This window comes from Chlamydotis macqueenii, chromosome Z (assembly GCF_036417535.1).
Source record: "Chlamydotis macqueenii isolate bChlMac1 chromosome Z, bChlMac1.mat, whole genome shotgun sequence".
Taxonomy (NCBI): Eukaryota; Metazoa; Chordata; class Aves; order Otidiformes; family Otididae; genus Chlamydotis; species Chlamydotis macqueenii.
The window spans coordinates 9,832,623-9,852,397 of NC_141593.1; the positions used below are offsets into that span (position 1 = coordinate 9,832,623).

At 62.3% G+C, this 19,775-nt stretch overlaps 2 protein-coding genes across 2 annotated transcripts; one reads left to right on the forward strand and one right to left on the reverse strand.

The window, feature by feature from the left end:
- The first annotated feature begins 1,741 nt into the window (after positions 1-1,741).
- On the forward strand, positions 1,742-14,427 carry TESK1 (testis associated actin remodelling kinase 1). The gene is made up of 10 exons (XM_086770375.1): positions 1,742-1,967; positions 9,690-9,811; positions 9,951-9,999; positions 10,229-10,375; positions 10,553-10,635; positions 10,992-11,082; positions 11,309-11,392; positions 11,857-11,946; positions 12,062-12,212; positions 12,457-14,427. Exons 1-10 carry the CDS (start codon positions 1,749-1,751, stop codon positions 13,497-13,499), a joined length of 2,079 nt encoding a protein of 692 aa, XP_086626501.1. The 5' UTR covers positions 1,742-1,748; the 3' UTR covers positions 13,500-14,427.
- A 1,169-nt stretch (positions 14,428-15,596) lies between these two features.
- Positions 15,597-19,338, reverse strand: CD72 (CD72 molecule). The gene is made up of 8 exons (XM_086770869.1): positions 19,254-19,338; positions 19,079-19,168; positions 18,766-18,855; positions 17,970-18,284; positions 17,575-17,723; positions 17,090-17,241; positions 16,007-16,174; positions 15,597-15,666 (listed from the first exon to the last, which is right to left on the reverse strand). The coding sequence occupies exons 1-7, from the start codon at positions 19,336-19,338 to the stop codon at positions 16,033-16,035; spliced, it is 1,023 nt and encodes a 340-aa protein (XP_086626995.1). The 3' UTR covers positions 15,597-15,666; positions 16,007-16,032.
- Between the last annotated feature and the right edge of the window lie 437 nt (positions 19,339-19,775).

Here is a 19,775-nt window from a genome sequence, read left to right on the forward strand (position 1 = left end):
GGAACAGGGGGCTGCTCCTGCTATAAAGAAGTCAGACGCTCAGTTCCCCTGCTCTAGCCCACAGTGCATGCACAAGGCAGTGCAGGAGGGTTGTGGCACTGCCCGGGAAGCGGCTGGGGCAGGGCTGAGCCGGCACAGGCAGATGGATGCCAAGGAGAGCAGCAGCGATACGTGTGGGACGAAGAAAGGGCAGATCTGGCTGCAGGGAGTCGCTGGGCAAGGAAGGATAGGACAGATCAGCGGAGCAGGGAAAAGGCCTGGGGAGGAGCAGGAAGCAGGAGGAGATGGGGGAGGAGTCGGGGAGCTCAGGAAAGGGAGAAGCATGAAGGGGTGCAAGAGGCAGCGGGCATACTGTCACTGAGAGGGGGCACTTCCCTGCTCCTCACAAGGACAGACCTCACAGCTGGCAACCCCCCCAGGCAGGGGTGGTTGCATGAGGAGAATCAGAGCCCCACATCCATAGCATCCATCCAGCCTGGTGATGGCTGTGAGGAGACATCCAAGCCTGTACCAGTGAGGCCCATCCTGGCAGCAGCTCTTTTTAGGGGGGAACTGGACCCATCACCCTTGTATGGCATGGGGCTGGATATATGGGGACATATATGGGGATATATGGGTAATCCCAAGTACAAATACAGGCTGGGCAGAGAACAGATTGTGAGCAGCCCTGAGGAGAAGGACTTGGGGGTACTGATGGACAAGAAGCTCAACATGAGCTGGCAATGTGCTCTTGCAGCCCAGAAAGACAACCACATCCTGGGCTGCATCAAAAGGAGTGTGGCCAGCAGGTCAAGGGAGGTGATTCTCCCCCTCTTCTTCACTTTGGTGAGACCCCACCTGCAGTACTGTGTCCAGCTCTGGAGCCCCCAACACAAGAAGGACATGGACCTGTTGGAGTGAGTCCAAAGGAGACCATGAAGATGATCAGAGGGCTGGAGCACCTCTCCTGTGAGGACAGGCTGAGAGAGTTGGGGCTGTTCAGCCTGGAAAGGAGGAGGCTCCAGGCAGACCTTATAGCAGCCTTCCAGTACCTAAAAGGGGCCTACAGGAAAGACAGGGAGAGACTCTTCAGCAGGTCCTGTTGTGACAGAACGAGGGGTAATGGTTTCAAAATAGAGGGAGGTAGATTCAGAATAGACATTAGGAAAAATTTTTTTACAGTGAGAGCGGTGAAACACTGGCACAGGTTGCCCAGAGAGGTGGTGGATGCCCCATCCCTGGAAACATTCAAGGCAAGACTGGACGGGGCTCTGAGCAACCTGATCTGGTTGGAGATGTCCCTGCTCCTGGCAGGGGGGTTGGACTGGATGGCCTCTGAAGGACCCCGTTGCCCATGCAGGAGCGTACGGAGGTGCCAGCTCGGACCCTCCAGGGTCACCCGGGAGTGCAGGGTCGCCGTTGCCCGCCGGTACCGGTGGGGGGGGTGGCAGGTGGGAGGAGGGGTTTCTCCGGCCGGTCTCGGCGGCGGCGGGTCCCAAGGAGTTAAGGGCTGTCCCCGCCCCATCCCCGCCCCGCCGGTGCCCAGCGCTTGGGGCGGTGGAGGCGCAGGGCCGGGCCGCGGCGGCGGGGCCCAGCCGCGACCGTGCCGGGCCATGAGCGCCCCTCGCCCCGCCGCGCCCCCCGCCCCGCCCCGCTGCCGTTAGCATCGCCCCGAGGGGGTCGGGGAGGAGGAGGGAGGAGGAGGAGAAGGTGGTGGTGGTGGTGGTGGTGGTGGAGGAGTGGGGGGAGCCGCCCAGCCGGCGATGTGAATGGCGCTGGGGGTGCTCGGCGGGACCGATATGGAGTGGGAGAAGCTGCCGCGGAGGCCCGGGGAGGGCGAAGGGGAGGCGGCGGGGCCCTGGCCGGGCTGCGGGCGGCTGCGGCCCTCCTCGTACCGGGCGCTGCGCAGCGCCGTCTCCACCCTGGCGCGCATCGACGACTTCTACTGCGAGAAGATCGGGGCCGGCTTCTTCTCCGAGGTCTTCAAGGTGTGCGGGGCTCCCACGCATCCCTCCCTGCCCAGGCCCTCCGTGGGGCGCGATGGGGGGCGGGGAGAACGGGACCCCCAGCCCCGGAGGCTGGGAGAGATGGGGGGGTGGGGGGCGTGGGTCACAGCAGGGCCAGGTCTGAGCACGGGTGGGGTGGTGGGCAGCCCGGCCCCGGGCACCCCTGTCAAAAGCGCAGGGTCTGCCTGTGGCAGGGGGTGCGGGCGGTGTTCGCAGCCGGTCCGAGGTGATTTCCAGCGTCGCTGGGCCTGCTCCAGCCTGCGCTGGGCAGCTCGATGTGTGGGGCACCCCACGGGAGCCTCCCAAAAGTGACTGGGTCTGGGAGAGGGGTGTGATGCTGCGGAGCAGCGTGGGGGAAGGTCCCCGGTTGGGACCCCGGAGCTGCCTTTGTCCCCTCTCCTCTCTGGGAATGCCGGAGCGGGGATGCTGGTGTGTGCCCCACGCCCTGGTTAGGGGTGCGTGGGTGCTGTTGGGGAGCTCAGGGTCCCAACAGTGTCACAGAGGTGTGTGGTGATGATACCCTGTGCCCTGCCCTGCCATCTGTCCCCATCCAAGGGGACGTGTGTGCATGTTTTGTTTTCATCCTGGGCGTCACTTAAGGTGCCACAAGCTGCTGGGCGAGGACTGCCCTTAAGCTGTGCTTCTGCTGGTTTCACCCCCCTCAAAGAGCAGCATTGGGCTGGGCAGGGCCCCCACCACCTCCCACCACAGTCACTGGGGTCCCAGGCAGCGCTGTGCCGTGTCCCCTGTGTGGGACCACGCTCCCATGTGCAGCACAACTGGGCATCCACATCCCAGCAGGACCCCGGGGTCCCTCTCCAGCCCTGGTGCCATTCCCCACTCAACAGGGAGACCACCGAAGACCCAGTTCCTCTGCAGAGAGGTGTCCTGCATGGGGCCATGGCAGGTGTGCGGAGGGGTCCCTCTTCTCTGTGTTCACTCCTGCCCCTGTGGAGCCGTGGCCTTTCCGCTGGCCGGGTTCCTGCTATTGATCTCCGGCTTGGAGCACACAGCAGCACCTCAGAGCAGAGGGAGGCATTTAATAATGTCAGGCGTGGATACGGCTCTTTAATAATGGATGCTCCTGTGTCTCAGCCAGGCCACGATCTCTCCTTGCCTTACTGTTTCTGCTTCCCCGGGCACTGTGGAAGCCTCAGAATGCTCCTTCTCCCGCTCGTTTTCTGTTCTTGTGGGACCACTTGCATGCAGGATTTGGGGGAGCTGCGGAGGTTGGGTGGTGGAAGCAGGATCAGGCAGCAGGAGCCCATGTGTGTGCATGACAGAGAGGAGGCAGGGGCAGGAGGGGGCCAGATGGGGCTTTGTGTTCGTGCGGTGGGTTGCGTCCAAGATCTCTGCAGGATGGTGGGGCAGGCTTGGGATCTGGGCTGGGGTTTGGCTGCCTGAGCTTGCAAGGAGGATGGAGCTTGGCAGGGCAGCACAGGACCCGTTTTCCTCCCACCTCCCTTGTTCCTGCTGTGCTTTCCATGGCCGTGGGCACTTGCGGATCCCTCCTCCATGTGGCTGCTGGGTCCTGCCTCATTCCAGCCTTGGTGGGCGTGGGGGACGGGGAGGGGACACGGACATCTCTGTCCCTACAGTTTGTTCAGCCCTGGTGTGCAGAAGAGCCAGGGCCAGGCAGGGTGCTGGGCTACCAGCACAGGTGACTGTGTTCCCAGTGTTAAAGCCAAAGGGCTCAGCACATCTGAGCCGCGGTGTCCCAAGCTTGCCCCTGGGTTGAGCCTTATCCCACTCCAACCAAGCACGTCTCTCGGAAAGGCTGAGCGGAATCGACAGGTGATGGAAAGCTGCCCTCTTCCCCAGGGATTGTTCCCAGCTGATCCCCTGCTGTGCTGCAGAGCTGGGCCGTTTCCCTCTGGAGCAGCTGGTTCCCATTGCCTTTCCCTGTGCAATTTCAGAGCTGCCAGGCCCACCCATTTTCTCGGGTACATGGCCATCGCAGCGAGCCGCCTCTCCATCTCCAATAGACTGAGCAGATTGAGCCGGGTGTGTTTGTGCCAGACATTTTCTCTAGCCCTTAAACCACTGTTGCATCTCTTCCCCAGATCCCTCTCTTACTTTCCCATGTATGACCTGCAGCAGGTGCGGGGGCTGTGGGCAGCATCCTGGCTTCACTCTCCCTGGGGCTATACCCAGAGGTCTTCCGCTCACCCAACTCTGCGCCTTATGCCCTGCCGTCACACATGCTCCCCGAGACGCTGCTTCCGAGGGCACAGCCCTTCAGTGTGCTCAGCCCAGTGCCCTGTTTCCACAGTGCCAGGGGGATTATTGGCTCCCAGCACTGACAGAGCTTGGGAGAGGGCTTTGACACCACTGCTGCCTGCCCATCTCTGCTCGCTTCCCTGCCAACCTTTGAGATTGTTTTTATTTACTCACAATTTACCAGTGCAACTAATGATACAACTCCCTCCCTCTTATCTGCTGCCCTTCATCAGTGGACCTTGCCTTGTTCTGCAAAAGAGGGTGGAGTGGTGTGACACAGATGGGGAAACTAATGCAGGCGGGGAGGAAGTGAATTTGCCGAGGTCAGCCAGCCATGCGAGGCTGGGAGCAGCCCTGGCCCTGCTGTCGCCACCCAGGAATCCCAGGCGCTGGAAACACATTGTGCTGAGTAGCCCAGGACCCGTCAGCACCTCTCCTGCACTGTCAGGGGTTGTGCTTTGGGCTTGCAAGTGAGGGCTGGCGATGCCCTGGTTCCCATGTGCCCGTGATGCCGCCCCTGGGAGTGCAGGAGGTGAGGGCTGCTGATGCTTAAGCATTCATCAGGAGTGGGTGCTGTGTGCCCTGTAGTTCTTGCTTCCCCAGAGGAAGTCTGTCTCGAGCGACTCTGCCTTTTCCATGCAATGAGCAGGTGTCGTGGTTTAGCCCCACTCAGGACCAGACTACACAGTCTCTCACTCACTTCCCCCACCCTCTGAGGGAGCAGGGAGAGATAATATAAGAAAAAAGACTCGAGGTTTGAGATAAGGACAGGGAGAAAATCCTTAAAGTTACTGTTACGGGCGAAACAGACTCGACTTGGGGAAAACTGTTTATTATTAAAACCAAAGCAGAATAATGAGACAGAGAACAAGATAACCTCCCCCGACCCCTCCCTCTTCCCGGGCTTAACATCATCTCTACCTCCTTCCCCCCTGGCAAGCATTACAGGGGAGAAGAGGGAATGGGGGTTACGGTCAGATCATCACACATTGTTTCTGCCGCTCTTTCCTCCTCAGGGGAAGAACTCCTCGCATTCCTCCCCTGCTCCAGCGTGGTGTCCCTCCCATGGGCTGCAGTCCTTTGTGAAACTGCTCTGGCGTGGGTCTTTTTTCCATGGGGTGCAGTCCCTCCAGAACGGCTGCCCCAGCACGGCCCTCCACGGGCCACAGCCTCCTTCAGGCCTCTGCCTGCCCCGGCGTGGGATCCTCCCCGGGCTGCAGGGGGATCTCTGCTCCTCCGTGGGCCTCCATGGGCTGCAGGGGCACAGCCGGCCTCACCATGGGCTGCACCACGGGCTGCAGGGGAATCTCTGCCGGGAGCAGCGTTACTGCTGTCCCTCCTTCTGCACTGACCTTGGCGTCTGCAGCCGTTCCTCTCACCAGAAATTCTTCACAACCGGCTCAGGCAGACGCCTCTCAGGTTCTCTTCACATCTCCTCTCCTCTCCACTTCTTGCAGCCGGGCCGGGCCGAGTTGGGCCCAGTTGGCTGCCCGGCGGGAGGCCAGAGGGTGAGGCCTGCAAGGCCCACAAGGCTCACGCCTCCCCTTCTCTGCCCCTTGCTCCAGCTTCTTCACATCTTCTTTTTTTTTTTTTTAATTTTTCTGTTTTTCCCCCTCTTAAGTACGTTATCGCAGAGGCGTTATCAGGGAACATTCAGCTACCAATTGGCTCGGCCTTGGCCAGCAGCAGGTCCACCCTAGGCCTGGCCGAGTCCACTGGGCAAAGGGGAAACAACTTCCAGCAGCTTCTTACAGAAGCCCCCCCTCACTAAATAAAGCCAGGACTGCAAGTTTTCCAGTTCCACCCAGTAGAAGATCTGTTGCCCTTACTGGGATTCCCGCGAGCTCAGGCCCAGCCGTTGCGGGCTGCACTGGCATTGCTGGCTCCCTTACCTGCCCTTCCCTCTTTCCCTGCTGGGCTCCCCGTGGCAAGGGCTGCAGGATAACGTCCTTGTGTGACTGCCCCTTGTGTGCACCGAGCTGGGGAAAGGGGACCTGTGCTGAGTGGGGTGACGTGCCTGTCCCCAATGTGAGGTGCAGGGGGGCTGGTGGGGCAGGTGGCGGTAAGAGGCCTTCACCCCGTGTCTAGACAAGAGCGTCGGCTGTGGAGAGGGAACGGGCCGTCTGCTCGCTCTGATTAGCATGCTCTTTAAATAAGACTCTAATTTCCGCTGTTAAAAGAGCTCAGATCCCTTGCGCCCAAGCTGGGGCCGCAGCCAGCCCTGTCCCATCCCCCAGCCCCGCGTGCTGGCAACAGATGGGATGGGGACCGACACGCAGCGGCACCCCAGCTTGGCTTCACCCTGTGAAGCACCCAAGGGAGGGGCCTTGTGGGGTGCTGGGGGGCATCGGCGATGGGCGAGGGCTTGCCTGGCTCCTGAGTGGGGAGCCGGTGGCTTGTCCTCCCCCCTTGCACCCCGGCGCGGCTGCCAGGCTGAGCTCAGCTCTGGAGAATGTGCTGGGATTCCTGGGCGCCGTGCCAGAGCATGAAGAGACGAGGGGGAATGCCGTCCTGCCCGGGGAGGCTGTGCTGCCCACTGCCTTCCCCAGACGGCAGCAGGGAATGAAACCCCCTTAGCGTGAGGCTGCATCCGGGCTGGGGTTGTGGCTTGCTCCCTTCTCTGTTGTGCCTGTTTCTGGAGGGCAGCTGGGGTGCTGAGGGGCTGCTAGCACCTGGGCAAACTGGCCAGTGTATGTGGGAGACTGTGGGGAACCCAGGGGAGCATAGCCCCTTCTCTGCGGGCCCAGGCAGGGGCTGGCCTTGAGCCACGGAGCCTCCAGGGGAGATGGCAGGACGGGGCCTTGCAAGCGAGCTCAGGGTGCTGGGCGCCATCGAGAGGGTCATACTCTGTGTGCATGGGGCTGGGGCTGTCCCGGGACCCCTTGGAGCCCTCCCTGACCCTGGGGAAATCTCAGAGAAGGGTACCAGGGCAGGGCTGCACTGGCCAGGGGCTCCTGGAGTCCCTGGGAGAAATCCCAGGAAAGGGGCTTTCTTCAGACCTTCCCTCCCCCAGGCTCCCTCTCCTCCAGGATTAAGGCTTAGACACCGCACAGCTGCACTTGTACCTGACCAAGCCTATTTCAGTTGCAGGAGGCTTAATTAATAAGGAATTAACCCACGGGCATGTCCCAGCTATGTGGGGCTGAGCCAGTGCCTGCTGGGAGCTGCTTCCCAATGCAGGGACACTGCTGCTGGCTAGGGATGTGGCCAGCCCCACGGTGGACAGCCATCGAGTGCCAGCACTGTGCGTGCCACCGGCGTTCCGGTCGTGGGCGCATGGCGCCAGAGTCTTGCCACCCACGGCCATCCTGGTGGGACCGAGTCTGCCTGCGCCGTCAAGCCGGGTCCTGGCGCCTGGCAGCTGCTGGTGCCAGCCAAACCGACCCAGCCAGTCCTGCCAGTCTTGTGCGGCGTGGGAAGGGAAGGCGAACTGGGTCAGGAGCGCTGGGCTTTGCTGGGCAGCATCCAGTGCGGGGGGCTTGGCAAGGCTGGGGGTCCCACCTGCCTTGTCCAGGCTCTGGCTTCCAGCTCCAGGAACTTCCAGCTCCAAGGAACACCCTGCCCACCTTGCTTTGGCCAGGCAGGTCTCCTCCTTAAAGCCTGCACAGCAAGGCTGGGAGCCCCGTTTCTGTGCTGCCCCACACGTGGAGATGAATTGGAGGGAAAGCAGGAATGGTGGGGATGGGGTGGCCGTGCCCCTTGCCCTGCCCACTGGTGCAGCTGTAAAGCCCTATGACACCAGGATGGGGCTGGCAGTGGTGCCAGGTTCTGCAGGACAGTGATGGGGTGGGGTGAGCAGGGTGGTGGGCATGGACCTGGGGTGCCATTAGATGTGAGGAGCCATGCTCCCCACAGCAGGGACTGCACTGTTGCCCTGAGGCAGGCTCTTCCCAAGCCCAGACGTTTTGTCCGGTGCTCAGCAAAGAGGAGGTATGGAGAGGACCCATCCTCCCTTCTCCCCACTGCATGGCAGGGTTGCCAGGATGGAGACGCACAGTGGCAGATGTCTGGGATGTCCTGTCCTTGCTTGTCCAGGGTCCCTTCTGATCTCTGCTGCCATGTGGCCCCTGCCCACAGGTCAGGGTCCAGTCTGGCTGGTTGGAGCAGGCTGGAGGTGACGCAGGCATAATCGGAGTGAGGTGCCCGTGGGCAGGTGGCTGCTGAATTATTCAGAGCCTCTCCATGAACTCAGTGAGCTGGGGCTGGCACGGTGGGCTTAGGTGGGCTGAGCTGTTGCCTACCAGTTCCACTCTGTCTGGGGCTGGTTTGGCCTTGATGCACCCAGACATCAAGAGGGATTTTTACCTTTGGTGGCCCTTTGGTGAGGAGGAGCTGCTGCCTGTCCCCTGATTCTGGGTGCTGGATGGGTCCCCATCTCAGCATGCACCCTGGGACAGCTGCTCCCCAAAGCGGTGCCCGCCATGTGGTGGGAACAGAGCCCTGTCGGACCGACACCAGCCTCCGCACACTGGTGGGGACAGGGGCTGAGCTGTGAGCAGGGCGGGAGGCACCGGGCACCCTGCCTCCAGCCAGCCCCTGCCGTGTTTTGCCCAGGGAGGCGATCCCAGGGGCGAGGGGGAGCGTGGGGCGGGCCAGGGGCTGGCACCAGCACAGCAGCCTCAACCAGCATTGACTAAAAAGGAGAAGAGCGGGGAGCTGACGGCAGCACTGAGGAATGCCTGCGCCTCCGTGCATGGCTCGGTGTGTGCTCGGGGGCAACTGGGACTGGCGGGGGTGTCCCCGTCACAGGCTGCTGCTCTGGTGAAGTGTCCCATCCCACCTCCAGTGGGGACCCTTAGCAGCATTTTGGCCCCATAGCACGATGCTGGGGATCCAGTGCTCATCCCTCGCCCCACACGTGCTGGAGGGGGCTGCAGAAGGACCGGGGTGTCCGTGCTTGGCCACACTCCCAGCTGCTGTTCCTGGCTGGGGGCCAGGGCCCCAGCTCGCATGACAGCGTCGGGTTGGGACAGCTAAATATACAGCCTCGTCTGAGTGCCGTGCCCCTCCACACTGGGTCATGCAGTGGGCCAGCATTGACCACCTCCTGGGCTGGTTTTGGGGACAATGTACCCCTCCCTTGTCCTCCACTCTGTCCTGGTGGGGTCTGGCTGTGTGGTACTGACCCAAAAAAGCACCGCAACCCTGTACCTCCCTGTCCTTGCAGAAGGGTTGGGGTCACAGCTTGCAGGCACTGCCATTGCCTCTTCGGGAGGGCTGGGCAATGTAGTGTGGTGAGGGGAGCACGACAAGCGGGGTGCCCCCGGAAGGATGGGGATGTGCGTTGCTGACAGTGGGGATCTGTGGGGTGCTGCTCTGCTGGAAGAGCCCCCCCCCCCATCCCTAGTGATCCCTGGGGTGCTCCATGCTTCAGGTGCGTGGGGAGCCCAGCTCCTGCCTCTTGGGCTGGGGTGGGTACCAGGTACAGGCTGGTGTGGGGGGGGCTGCATGCAGGGCTCACCCTCCCCTGCACCCCCCCTCCAGGTGCGGCACCGCCAGTCGGGGCAGATCATGGTGCTGAAGATGAACAAACTGACCAGCAACCGGGGCAACATGCTGCGGGAGGTGCAGCTGATGAACCGCCTCTCGCACCCCAACATCCTCAGGTAGGACCTACTCCCCTGCTGCCATCCTTGTTGCCCCCCTTTTCCCTATCCTGGGAGGTTTCCAGCTACTGCCAGCACTGGGTGAGCTCCTGGGGCTGGTCCCCACTGCAACCACCCTCAGGTCCCCTCTTTCTGGCAGGTTCATGGGGGTGTGTGTGCACCAGGGACAGCTGCACGCGCTGACAGAGGTGAGAGTGGGGCAACGGCCGTGCGTCTCGGGGTTCCTGCAGGTCTGGGGAGGGGACTGTGATGGCTGTGGGGACACCTTCTTGGCCCATGGCATATGTCCAGGGCAAGGTCTACTGCGCGGCTGTGCTGTGGGGTGGTTGGGGAATGTGTTGAGGTGAAAGATGGGCGTCCGGCATTATGGGAAGCAGCAGGGGTGCAGTGGTGCGATGGCCCGGCTCTTCCCATCAGTACATCAACGGTGGGAACCTGGAGCAGCTGCTGGACAGCCCTGTGCCCCTCTCCTGGTCCACGCGTGTCAAGCTGGCCCTCGACATCGCCTGTGGCCTGCGCTACCTGCACTCCAAGGGCATCTTCCACCGCGACCTCACCTCCAAGGTACAGGATGCTCCAAGGCGTCCTGTTGCTCTCGTTGTCCCATATGCATGGTACTGCCCCAGGTATGGCCGGCTGTGGAAGCAGGACGCTGCGCTGTGCCAGGAAATCCTGGGAGCGGTGGCTGGTGTGTCAGGGCTGGTGTATTCAGTGTGACAGGGGGTCCTCTTGTGCCTCCAGAACTGCCTGGTGCGCTGCGAGGCCAATGGCTACACAGCTGTAGTGGGTGACTTCGGCTTGGCAGAGAAGATCCCTACCTACAGGTGCGTGGGCAGTGTCCACCCTCCGTCCCCATCCTTGGAGTGGGGGGTTTCCAGCTCACTTGGGAGCAGGAGCTGGGGAGGGATGGACATTTGGGATGTGACTCAAAGGATGGAGATGGGGGGTGGTGGAGTTGGTCCCTGGCTGTGGGGACTCACGGGGCAGAGGGACACATTTGAGGCTGGCTGGGAGGAGGTGGAGAAGGGGATGGTGTGGATGGGGAGAGATGAGCTTGTGGGGTGCATGGAGGAGGGTTAGCCCGGGAAGGGAAATGGAGATGGTGATTTGGGCTGCCCCAAAAGGTAGATGGGAGGTTAGACAGGGAAGGCAGCCTCTGATGTCCCACCATGTCCCCCAGCGAGGGCAGCGAGAAGGAGCCGCTGGCCGTGGTGGGCTCCCCGTACTGGATGGCGCCTGAAGTGCTGCGAGGGGAGATCTACAATGAGAAGGTGAGGCTCTGTGGCTACCACATGTGGGGCTTTGTCCAGGCTTATGCCACCAGTGGTTTGCAGGATTTGCAGCCCTGGCGGCTTTTGGGCCACAGAGGGAAGGAACTGGTTATTCCTCAGGTGGCAAGGTAGCAGAGCCCCAGTGTGGCTACAGAGGGAGGAGGTGGGCTGTGGGCACATCACCCTGGGACTGCAGATCCCCCCCATGACTCCCTGCTCTCTGTAGGCTGATGTGTTCGCGTACGGCATCATCCTGTGCGAGACCATCGCTCGTGTCCCCGCTGACCCTGACTACCTGCCCCGCACCGAGGTGACTCCCTGGGATGGGGATGGGGAAGGAGGGTGGCGGGCAGCAGCACTGGGACTGGGACCATTTCACCAATGAGAGGGATCATCCTCCTGTGCTGGGCAGAGCCTCATATGCAGGAGCTGCCTCACATGTCAGGGCAGGGGTGCTGTGTTTCAAATGCTGCTGGGGGCAGGGGGGATGTTCTGCCAATAACCTGTCATCAGAGCCCATAGTTGGCCTGGCTGGGAGAGGGGGACAGTTGGATTCAGGAAGAGAGCAGGAGGGATCTGTGTCCTGGCATCCTCCAGCCTTGTCCCAACTTGGGGTAATGCCAGGGTCCCCCCTTGCTGTGCCCTCAGGGTGCTGCCAGGTCTGCAGCCCAGGGTGGCATGCAATCACTGCGGGGAGGTGGGGGGCCAGGCTACCCCAGGTCACCCGGGCCATGTGGTGCCCCAGCCTCACTCTTCCTCCTTTCCTTGGTGCAGGATTTTGGCCTGGACGTCACCACTTTCCGCACCATGGTGGGAATCGACTGCCCGGCGGCCTTCCTCCAGCTCGCTTTCCACTGCTGCAGTGTGAGCCTCCAATCTCGGCTGGGGTGGGAGAGGCAGGGAGCTTCCTTTGCCAGGCAGGGCTCCCTGGGGTGCTGAGGGGGCTGCAGAGCTCACTGGTAACCTCTCCTGCCCACAGATGGAGCCCGCCTCCCGCCCCTCATTCCTGGAAATCACGCAGTGCCTGGAGGGCATCCTGCAGCACCAGCCGGGTGCCGAGGGTGCTGGGGCCACCCTCTTCAGCGCTAGGGAGAGCCTGCCCGCACCTGGGACGGCGACCACGCTTAATGGTACGTGGGCACCCCGGGGACATGCCATGGGGGTGTGCAAGGAGGGGGGGTGTGGGGTGTCCCATCCTACCCCAGCAGCTGTTGGGGAAGGAGATGAGGGTTGTATGAGGTCTGCAGGATGAAGCCAGATGCTGTTTCCTCCATCTTGGGGTGCACCCTTGGGTTCTTGGGTGCCTGGCACCCCGTGGCACCCCATACAGGCAGCTGCTGGTGGCTGCTGACCCACTCTTGTGCCTGTGCCCAGGGGTAGCCAGGAGGGTGGCCAGCCGTGCCGAGCAGTCGCCTCTTCGCGAGCTGGGGACGCAGCACCTACAGCCGGACCAGCGCCTGTCCCGCAGCCAGTCCGACATGTTCCCCCCTAAGTCGCCCGCCCTGCTGCGGCCACCGGAGCCTTACAGTGGGGCCAGGACCAAGGAGACACCTGCCCGCGTCAACCCCTTCTCCCAGCGCGAGGACCTAAAGGGGGGAAAGATCAAGCTCTTCGATACACCGAGCAAGTCGGTCATCTCGCTCACCTTCGACCTGCCACCCCCTGCCCCGCTTCAGCTCAGCACCCCCGTAACCCCCGAGCCTGCCGTGGAGGTGCAGTGTGACTTCTCGGCCCCCACCGCCGCCCCTCGAAAGTGCCACTCACTGCCCACCTCCCCTGAGCTGCCCCGCCGGGGAGGCCTAGAGCTGGGCATGGGGTCCCCCCGTCCTGCCGATGACCCCCAGCCACTCACTCTCCTCCCACCCCCAGCCTGGGGACGAGCCTCCGCTCCCAGCCCCAGGGCAGAGGAGCGGATGGACTGCGGCCCCGACAGTCCCGAGACACCACAGCCGCCCCCACCACCCCCCAACAGCAACTTCATCCGCACAGCATCCTCGGGTGCCCGATCCTGGCAGCCGGAGCCACGACCCCCCAACGGGCTCCTCTTCAACAACAACCGCGTGGTGGTCAGCAAACCCCTGGCTTGGGGCAACGGGCTCGAGCACGGCTTCTCCGAGCTCAGCATCCCCTGCGCGACGACGTTGGAGCGGACGGAGCACGCGGCCATGCTGCCCGGGCATGGCTCTGGCACCATGCTGGAGCAGGACGAGGTGCTGCCATGCCCCGGCTGCTGCCTGGGTCCCTTCAGCTTCAGTTTCGCCTCCGTCTGCCACCGGCCAGCACCCAGCCCACCTCGCTACCAGAACCTCAACTGCGAGGCCAGGAGCCTCCTCTGCCATGACCGGGGCCACAGCCAGAAAGCTCCAGGGCCGGTGCTGGCGGAGCCCAGCCTGAAGCTGCCGGAGGCGCAGTCCTAGTGCCGGGCACCCTGGGACCCAGCACGTCCCCACGGTCTGTCCTCGCTCACTTGGCGCTTGGTGGCTGCTGGTGGCCATGGTGCCCTGTGCCGTGGCCAGCACGGTGTTGCCCAGGCACTTGGGTGCCTGTCCCACCGGGATCAGCCTCAGGGGTCTGCAGGGAGCCCCGGGGGCGGGCTGGGTCCCTGCCAGGGACTGAAGTGCAATAACACGCCTGCCCCAGGCACGCTCCAACACTGCTCTGGGCAGCAGGGCTGGCCCCCCACAGGGCTCCCGGGGCTCAAATCCCGGATGTGGGACCCCTCTTCCCCAAGGGCTCACCCCCCTGCAGGCTCTTGCAGAGGGGTGTGCAACGAGCCTGCTCCCCTGGGAGAACAGGGAGCCCGCCGCAGCCCCCCAGGCTGGGGAGTGAGCGGGGCTGGGTTGCAGGCAGAGGGGTCAGTGTTTGTATGTGTGTTTTAGGGGATCTTGTGGGGCTGGTGGGTGTCCCCATGCTTCCCCACAAACAGGGGGAGCACAGCCAGTCCCAGACATGGGGAGAGGCACGCAGAGGGCTGGGAAAGGGGCAGTGCCCGGGGGATAGTGCACGAGGAGAATCCTCAGTGCTGGGGCTGCCCCTACCCACCCAACGCCGAAGGCTGAGTGCTGAGCCAGCACGGTGCCTCGTGTCCCCCCAGCACACGGGGTCGGGAGCAAGGGTGCTGGCAGAGGGGCCGGGGTGCCATCCTGGCACCAAGGGGAAGGGGTTGGTGGGCAGCACGGCCAGGCTGCCCGGCCCCTGGCAAGGGTGGGAGCCGGCTTTCCTCCCTCCCACACAATGCACTGGTGAATGCAGAACTCTTGTGTTTTTTATTATTAATAATAATAATTGCTAGTAATATATACCCAGCTTATTTAAAGTGTTCAATAAAAACTGAATGTCTAGTGACTCAGGCTGACGCTTCTGTCTCTTGGATGCACATCAGACGCCAAGGGGAGCCCAGCCGCAAAAGGTTGCACGGACTTGCCTGGAGTGTCTGGGGACCCCCTTGGGGACCACAAGCCAGGCCAGGATCTCAGTGCCCTCAAAGTAGTCATCTCAGTTGAAATGGTTTCAGTCACATTCCCATTTATTATTTAGGTTCTTTGGGTTTGTGCCCTAGAGTCCACGCTTGTGGTGGTGCACAAGAAAGCAAAGAGCAGACAAGTTGTGTCTCTTTATTGCTATAAAGTGGGTTCAGACAGCGGACAAGACGGAGGACTGACACGTGCCACCTGCAAAAAGCCTGCCTTTAACACACTTTTGCTCTTCAAGCAAGCTCGTTCACACAGCAATTTATCAGCTATATATGGCACACACGACCCGACCCCGTAATAAACTGAGAGCCTCTTCGCCTGGTTGAACATGACTTCCTCTGCTCTGGCCTGGATGCAATGTTACGTCAGGGCTGTTTTGTTTAATCTCCGCGTGTGCACGTGTGTAGTAACTATTTAAAGTCTTGATGACTTGTCTCGCAAAGCGTCAGTCGGCTGCAAGTGTTGGAGTTGCTTTTGCTTTTGAAAGGCACCATCACATCGTACAATCCTAAAGGTCATTGCTCTACTTTCTAATCAGCCAAAAAAACCCAACCACTAGCACAGGCACTGGCTGGTTCAGAGGCAGCTTCCCTCCTTGGTTGCCGAGGCTGTTGCTTGCTGGGTTACCTGAAAGCCATGTCCAAGCTGCTCCTGCAGTGGGGCCAGGCAGAAAGTCCCTGCTGTGGGGAGGGGACCTGGCTGAGTGTGGAGCTGTGCCGTCCCCCGCTCGCACGTCCTTGCATGCCAGCACCGCCACTTGCTCCTTGCAGGGGGGATGTTACATGGCCACAGTGCTGAGCATCGGGGCTTGCTCCGCTCTGTGGCTGGGCCCGGGCTCACCGTCGCACACCAGCCCCTGTCCTCAGGAAGACCCAGCGTACCCTGTGCAGGTGTGGGGCTGGGCTGTGGGGCGCGTACCGCTCTGCTGAAGCACATCAGCTGAGGGGAAACGGCCACTGCTGCCGCCTCCCCCGGCCTTCGTGATGCCAGAGCATCACTGGGCAGCCCATGGGCAGGGGTCTCTGAGAGGGAAGGGAGCTGCTCGCATGGATGGGGCATCCTGGGCAGGGGTGCAGCAAGGCTGAAGCGGAGGCGGTGAGGAATGCAGGTGCTGCGAGGGAAGGCAGAGAGTGAGGGTGAGGTGCTGCCCAGCCTACCCCGCATGCAGTAGGGCTGGGAAGGCAGCTTGCAAAGGGGTTTCCCCCATTTTGCCCCTTTGCTGCACAGCAGCTTGCAGTGGGGTCTCTTGAGCTACTGCAGACCAGAGGCTCCCATGGCAGCGAAGGGTTGGAGGCAGCCTCCATCCAGCACAGGGATGTGCCTGCATCGCTCTCCAAGAGAGAGGGTCAACATGCCCCACACAGAGGCCCAGGCTTCCCACTTTCCTCCACGCACACCCCACATATCCCGGTACCCCAGGGCTCAGCAGACCCTGACATGGGCGCTCTCACCGCAGCAGTGGTGGGGTCAGCGGACATCACGCCATGAAAGGGGAGCTCGGCCCCGCCGCCTTCTCGCAGATCCAGAATTGCAGGTCCTCGGGACCGGCGCACTGTGTGGCTTTGACGTTCCCGCGGCTTATTACAGCGCAGGACCCGTTCGACTTCAACTGCCACGGCCTGGAGGGGGAAACAATGCATCGGGGGCTGCCACCCTGACCACCACCCTTTGTCAAGGGTGCTGATGGGTTCCCTCTTGTATGCACACATGGGAGGGGTTGAATGCTGCAGTGAAAGGGGGGATCCCCCATTCCTCCCCTATGGATTTCACAGGCTGAAGCCTCAGCTGACGCATCCCTACCCTCCCTTGGGCAGGCTGAGAAACTCCTCTGCCCAAGGTTTGCATTGCTTGTGACCACCCTTAGCCTTCCCCTTGCTCAAATCTCAGCCTCGCTGCTGGGGGATATTTCATCCCTGCCAATGCCCAGTGGTGGGGAGACCCCAGTCCTCCCTGAGGGCACGTGGATGGCCGGAGGAGCTGCCTTGGGCTGGGAGGTTGCAGCAGGGCACAGCCCCCCGCAGCGGGGCTGAAGACGGAGGGGCGGGCGGCAGGCAGGGGCTGAGTAGCCGGCCAGACGGGTCTGTTCCTCCCCATTGCTCTCAGACACCTCAAGAGGAAGTGGTGGTGAGCTGGGGATGGGTTACACGTGGCAGGGAGGAGCCCAGGACCCTCTGCGGGTGGGAAGGCTTGGTTTCCCCTTGAGGAGGGACTGGGGAGGCACGTGGGTGATAGAAGTGGTGCTCGAACCCTTTCTCTAGACCCCAAATAAAACTTGCGGTTTCTTTTGTCCCCTCTCGCTGCCTCCTGCTTGCACAAGCTCTGTGCATGCCCCTCCAAGTCTTGGTTTTCCATTTGCATGGCCCCTAAGCATCTCGTCACACCACTGCACCCACCTCCCCTCGGACTCGGCTGCTTTGGGGTTCTTTGCTGCTCAGAGCTTGTGCCTGGGACTGGGTACTAGTGGGGCTTAAAATGCTTCCTAAAGCCATGCTGGAGGAGACAGGGTTTTGGCAAGAGGCTGTGCTGCTGGGTACCTTTCGTAAACGGAGCCGTCCACCCAGAACCACGCCTCCGAGAAACCCTCGTCGTCCAAGTCCGCTTCCTCCAGCCAGCCATACTCGTACCAGGGGAAGCTGCTCTTCTGCAGCCCGATCCAGTATGGGACATCTGCGTTCTTGAGGAAGGTCTGGGGAAGGAGAAGAAAGGCCTTTTAGTGGCTTTTCCATGGTACCCATGTGCTGCAGTGTTTGCAGGGGGTGGTCATCTCCCTAAGGAGTCCCTGGGGCTGGAGCTCCTTGGGGTAGGACAGCTGAACAGCCATGGTGCCCTGCTTCAGCTTGGGCAGCATCCTGGGGTGCCAGAGCCTCTCTGCCCCACGTCCACCACCAGTTCCAGAGATCAGCCTTGCACCCTCCAAGATTTCGGCAGGCCAGGGCCCCCCCGAGATGGGTGCTGACCCACCTGGGGAGTCCAGGGCTGGATGCACCAGCTCCTGCCCTCCTCTGTCCCAGCATCCTACCGGCACAGTCCAGCGAGTCCAGGATTTGGTGACCAGGAGCTGAGAATATATCTTCTCACACTCATTTCTGCTGTCCTCCCATGTCTTCTTCTCCGAGGAGATGAAGAGGCACTTGCCCCTGTACAGCAGCCAGCCTGAAGGGCAGCAATCTGGGGGCAGGGGCATAGCTCAGGTGCTTGCTCAGCCACAGATGCCCTGGTGGGGCACCCGGAACAGCCCCACGTCTTCCCAGCAGACATCACACGCTCAGCCTCTGCTGCAGGCATAGCTTCACCCTCTGGACCACCCCGTCCCCATCGTGTGGCCAAAACACCCAGTGCTGGTGCCTTAGTACTGCACCTGCTGAGGCGTGCAAGTCCCCTGGGGACCCCATCCCTGCTCCACCATCGTCCTACCTATAGCCGTGCAGGAGCGCAGGATGGCCACAGTGCTCTCGCTGTTGTTGAGCTTCCCTTGCACCTCCTGCATCTCCTTCTCCGTCTTCCCCAGGACCCCCATGACACGCCGCAGCTCGGCGTTCAGGCTCCCCAGCTCCAGCCAGCTGCTGTTGCCCTCCCGCCATGCTCGCTGCAGCTCCGCTTGGGCCCACGCCAGCTCCAGCCGCGTCTGCTCCAACTTCTGCTCCCGGGCCCTCACCTCCTGCGAGAGGCGGCCCTGCTCGGCCGCATGCTCCCGGGAGGCATCGTGCAGGGTGCGGGTGACCTGCCAGTCTGGGGACAGGGCGGGTGAGCTGGGACACGGGGATGGGACAGCCCAGGCAGGGGGACATAGGAGTGACCCTGCTTGGGGGTAGGATGGGCAGGATAAGGCAGGGAGGTGCCCATGGTGGATGGGGAAGGATGGGAAAGGCATGGCAGGGAATTGTACAGTCAGAGGGTGGGCAGGGCAGGAAGCAGACAGAGCAGGGCAGGGGCAGGGAGCGCACAGCAATAGAGGCTGGGCATGGCTGGAGGGGAAGGGAAAGGAGCAGAAACAGAACGAGGTGGGGAAGATGGGTGATGGGACGCACCCGCCATGTGCGAGGGACACAGGCTAACTTGTGGCAGACAGGGCGGACGGACCAGTGTGGGCGGCCATGCTTCTATTCACCCACCTGTTCACTCATGGCACCCACCCTGGCTCCGCTGCCTCCCTCTGCCCGCGCTGCCCCGCCACCCCCAGCCTCACCAATGCCCACTCCCTCCGACTCACAGCAAGCTCCCAGGGCCACAGTGGCCACGAGAAGCAGCAGGCAGGTTGCCAGTAGCCCCACAGGGATGCACCACCGCCAGGACCAGTGCCCTGCAAGACACGACCGACCACGGGCATCACCTGGTGATCTGGGAAACCCCTGGCAGCCCCCACACCTCCTGCCTGAAGGCAGCAGAAGGGCAGCGTGATGGCACAGGTGGCACAGTGTGGGTGCTTCCTGTTCCAGGACAGGAGTGGGAGCACCCCAAAACACCACCCACTACCCACGCCAGGACTTCCCCAGGTTTCCCCTGGGCTTCAACTGGGCACTCACCTGGGCTGGGCTGGGGCCCGTCCCCATCCTGCCCCGCTGGCGCCGGCTGGACGTTCTCGTAGGGGCTCTCCGCCTCGTCCATGCCAAGGGCTGTTGGAGGAAGGCAGGGGAGAGCGGCTGAGTCCACGGAGCTGGGCATGGTGGCGGCAGCATGGGGGATCGCATGGGCTCTCACCTGCCTCCAGCGCCTGGCTGGCCATGCTCCGGCCCCCCATCACCTTGGCAAACCTCAGGTCAGCATAAACCACGCTCTGTGCCATGTGGGCAAGCGCTGGGGAAGCCCTAATCCCTGCTGGCTCCCACCTTGCCCTTGGGATGCCTCTCTGGGATGGTCTTGCTGCCCAGTGATTGCACCGTCTCTCAGAGGTGCAAAGGAGAAGTGCAGCCGGTGCCTGCAGAAGCAGAAGTTTGCTTGCTCTGAGCTGTAGCAGATGGGACCAGCGAGGCACAGCTGCGGGGACCAGCACCCTCTCATTGGTCCCAGCACCACTGGCCCGTCCCCTCCTACACCCAGAAAGTGCTCACGGTCCATCCCCCCAGGCATGGAGCAGGGTCAGGGCAGCATGGCCTGAGGTCAAGGCAGTGGCAGAGCAAGGATGGACCCAAATCCCTGGGCCAGGGGAGTGCCTGGGGAGAGCAGGGCCAGCCTGGCCACAAGGGCTCATTGCCCTGGGGGCTGCTCTACAGAGGGCTGGAG

What these genes read in the sequence shown, in the direction of transcription:
- TESK1 (XM_086770375.1), top strand. Translation starts at nt 1,749, where the DNA reads ATGGCGCTGGGGGTGCTCGGCGGGACCGATATGGAGTGGGAGAAGCTG. An exon ending in TCTTCTCCGAGGTCTTCAAG is followed by an intron (nt 1,968 to 9,689) that starts GTGTGCGGGGCT and finishes CCCCCCCTCCAG; the next exon opens with GTGCGGCACCGCCAGTCGGG. An exon ending in TCGCTTTCCACTGCTGCAGT is followed by an intron (nt 11,947 to 12,061) that starts GTGAGCCTCCAA and finishes TCCTGCCCACAG; the next exon opens with ATGGAGCCCGCCTCCCGCCC.
- CD72 (XM_086770869.1), bottom strand. Translation starts at nt 19,338, where the DNA reads ATGGCACAGAGCGTGGTTTATGCTGACCTGAGGTTTGCCAAGGTGATG. An exon ending in CGGGCCCCAGCCCAGCCCAG is followed by an intron (nt 18,856 to 19,078) that starts GTGAGTGCCCAG and finishes CGTGTCTTGCAG; the next exon opens with GGCACTGGTCCTGGCGGTGG. An exon ending in GACGGCTCCGTTTACGAAAG is followed by an intron (nt 16,175 to 17,089) that starts GTACCCAGCAGC and finishes TTCCCCCTCCAG; the next exon opens with GCCGTGGCAGTTGAAGTCGA.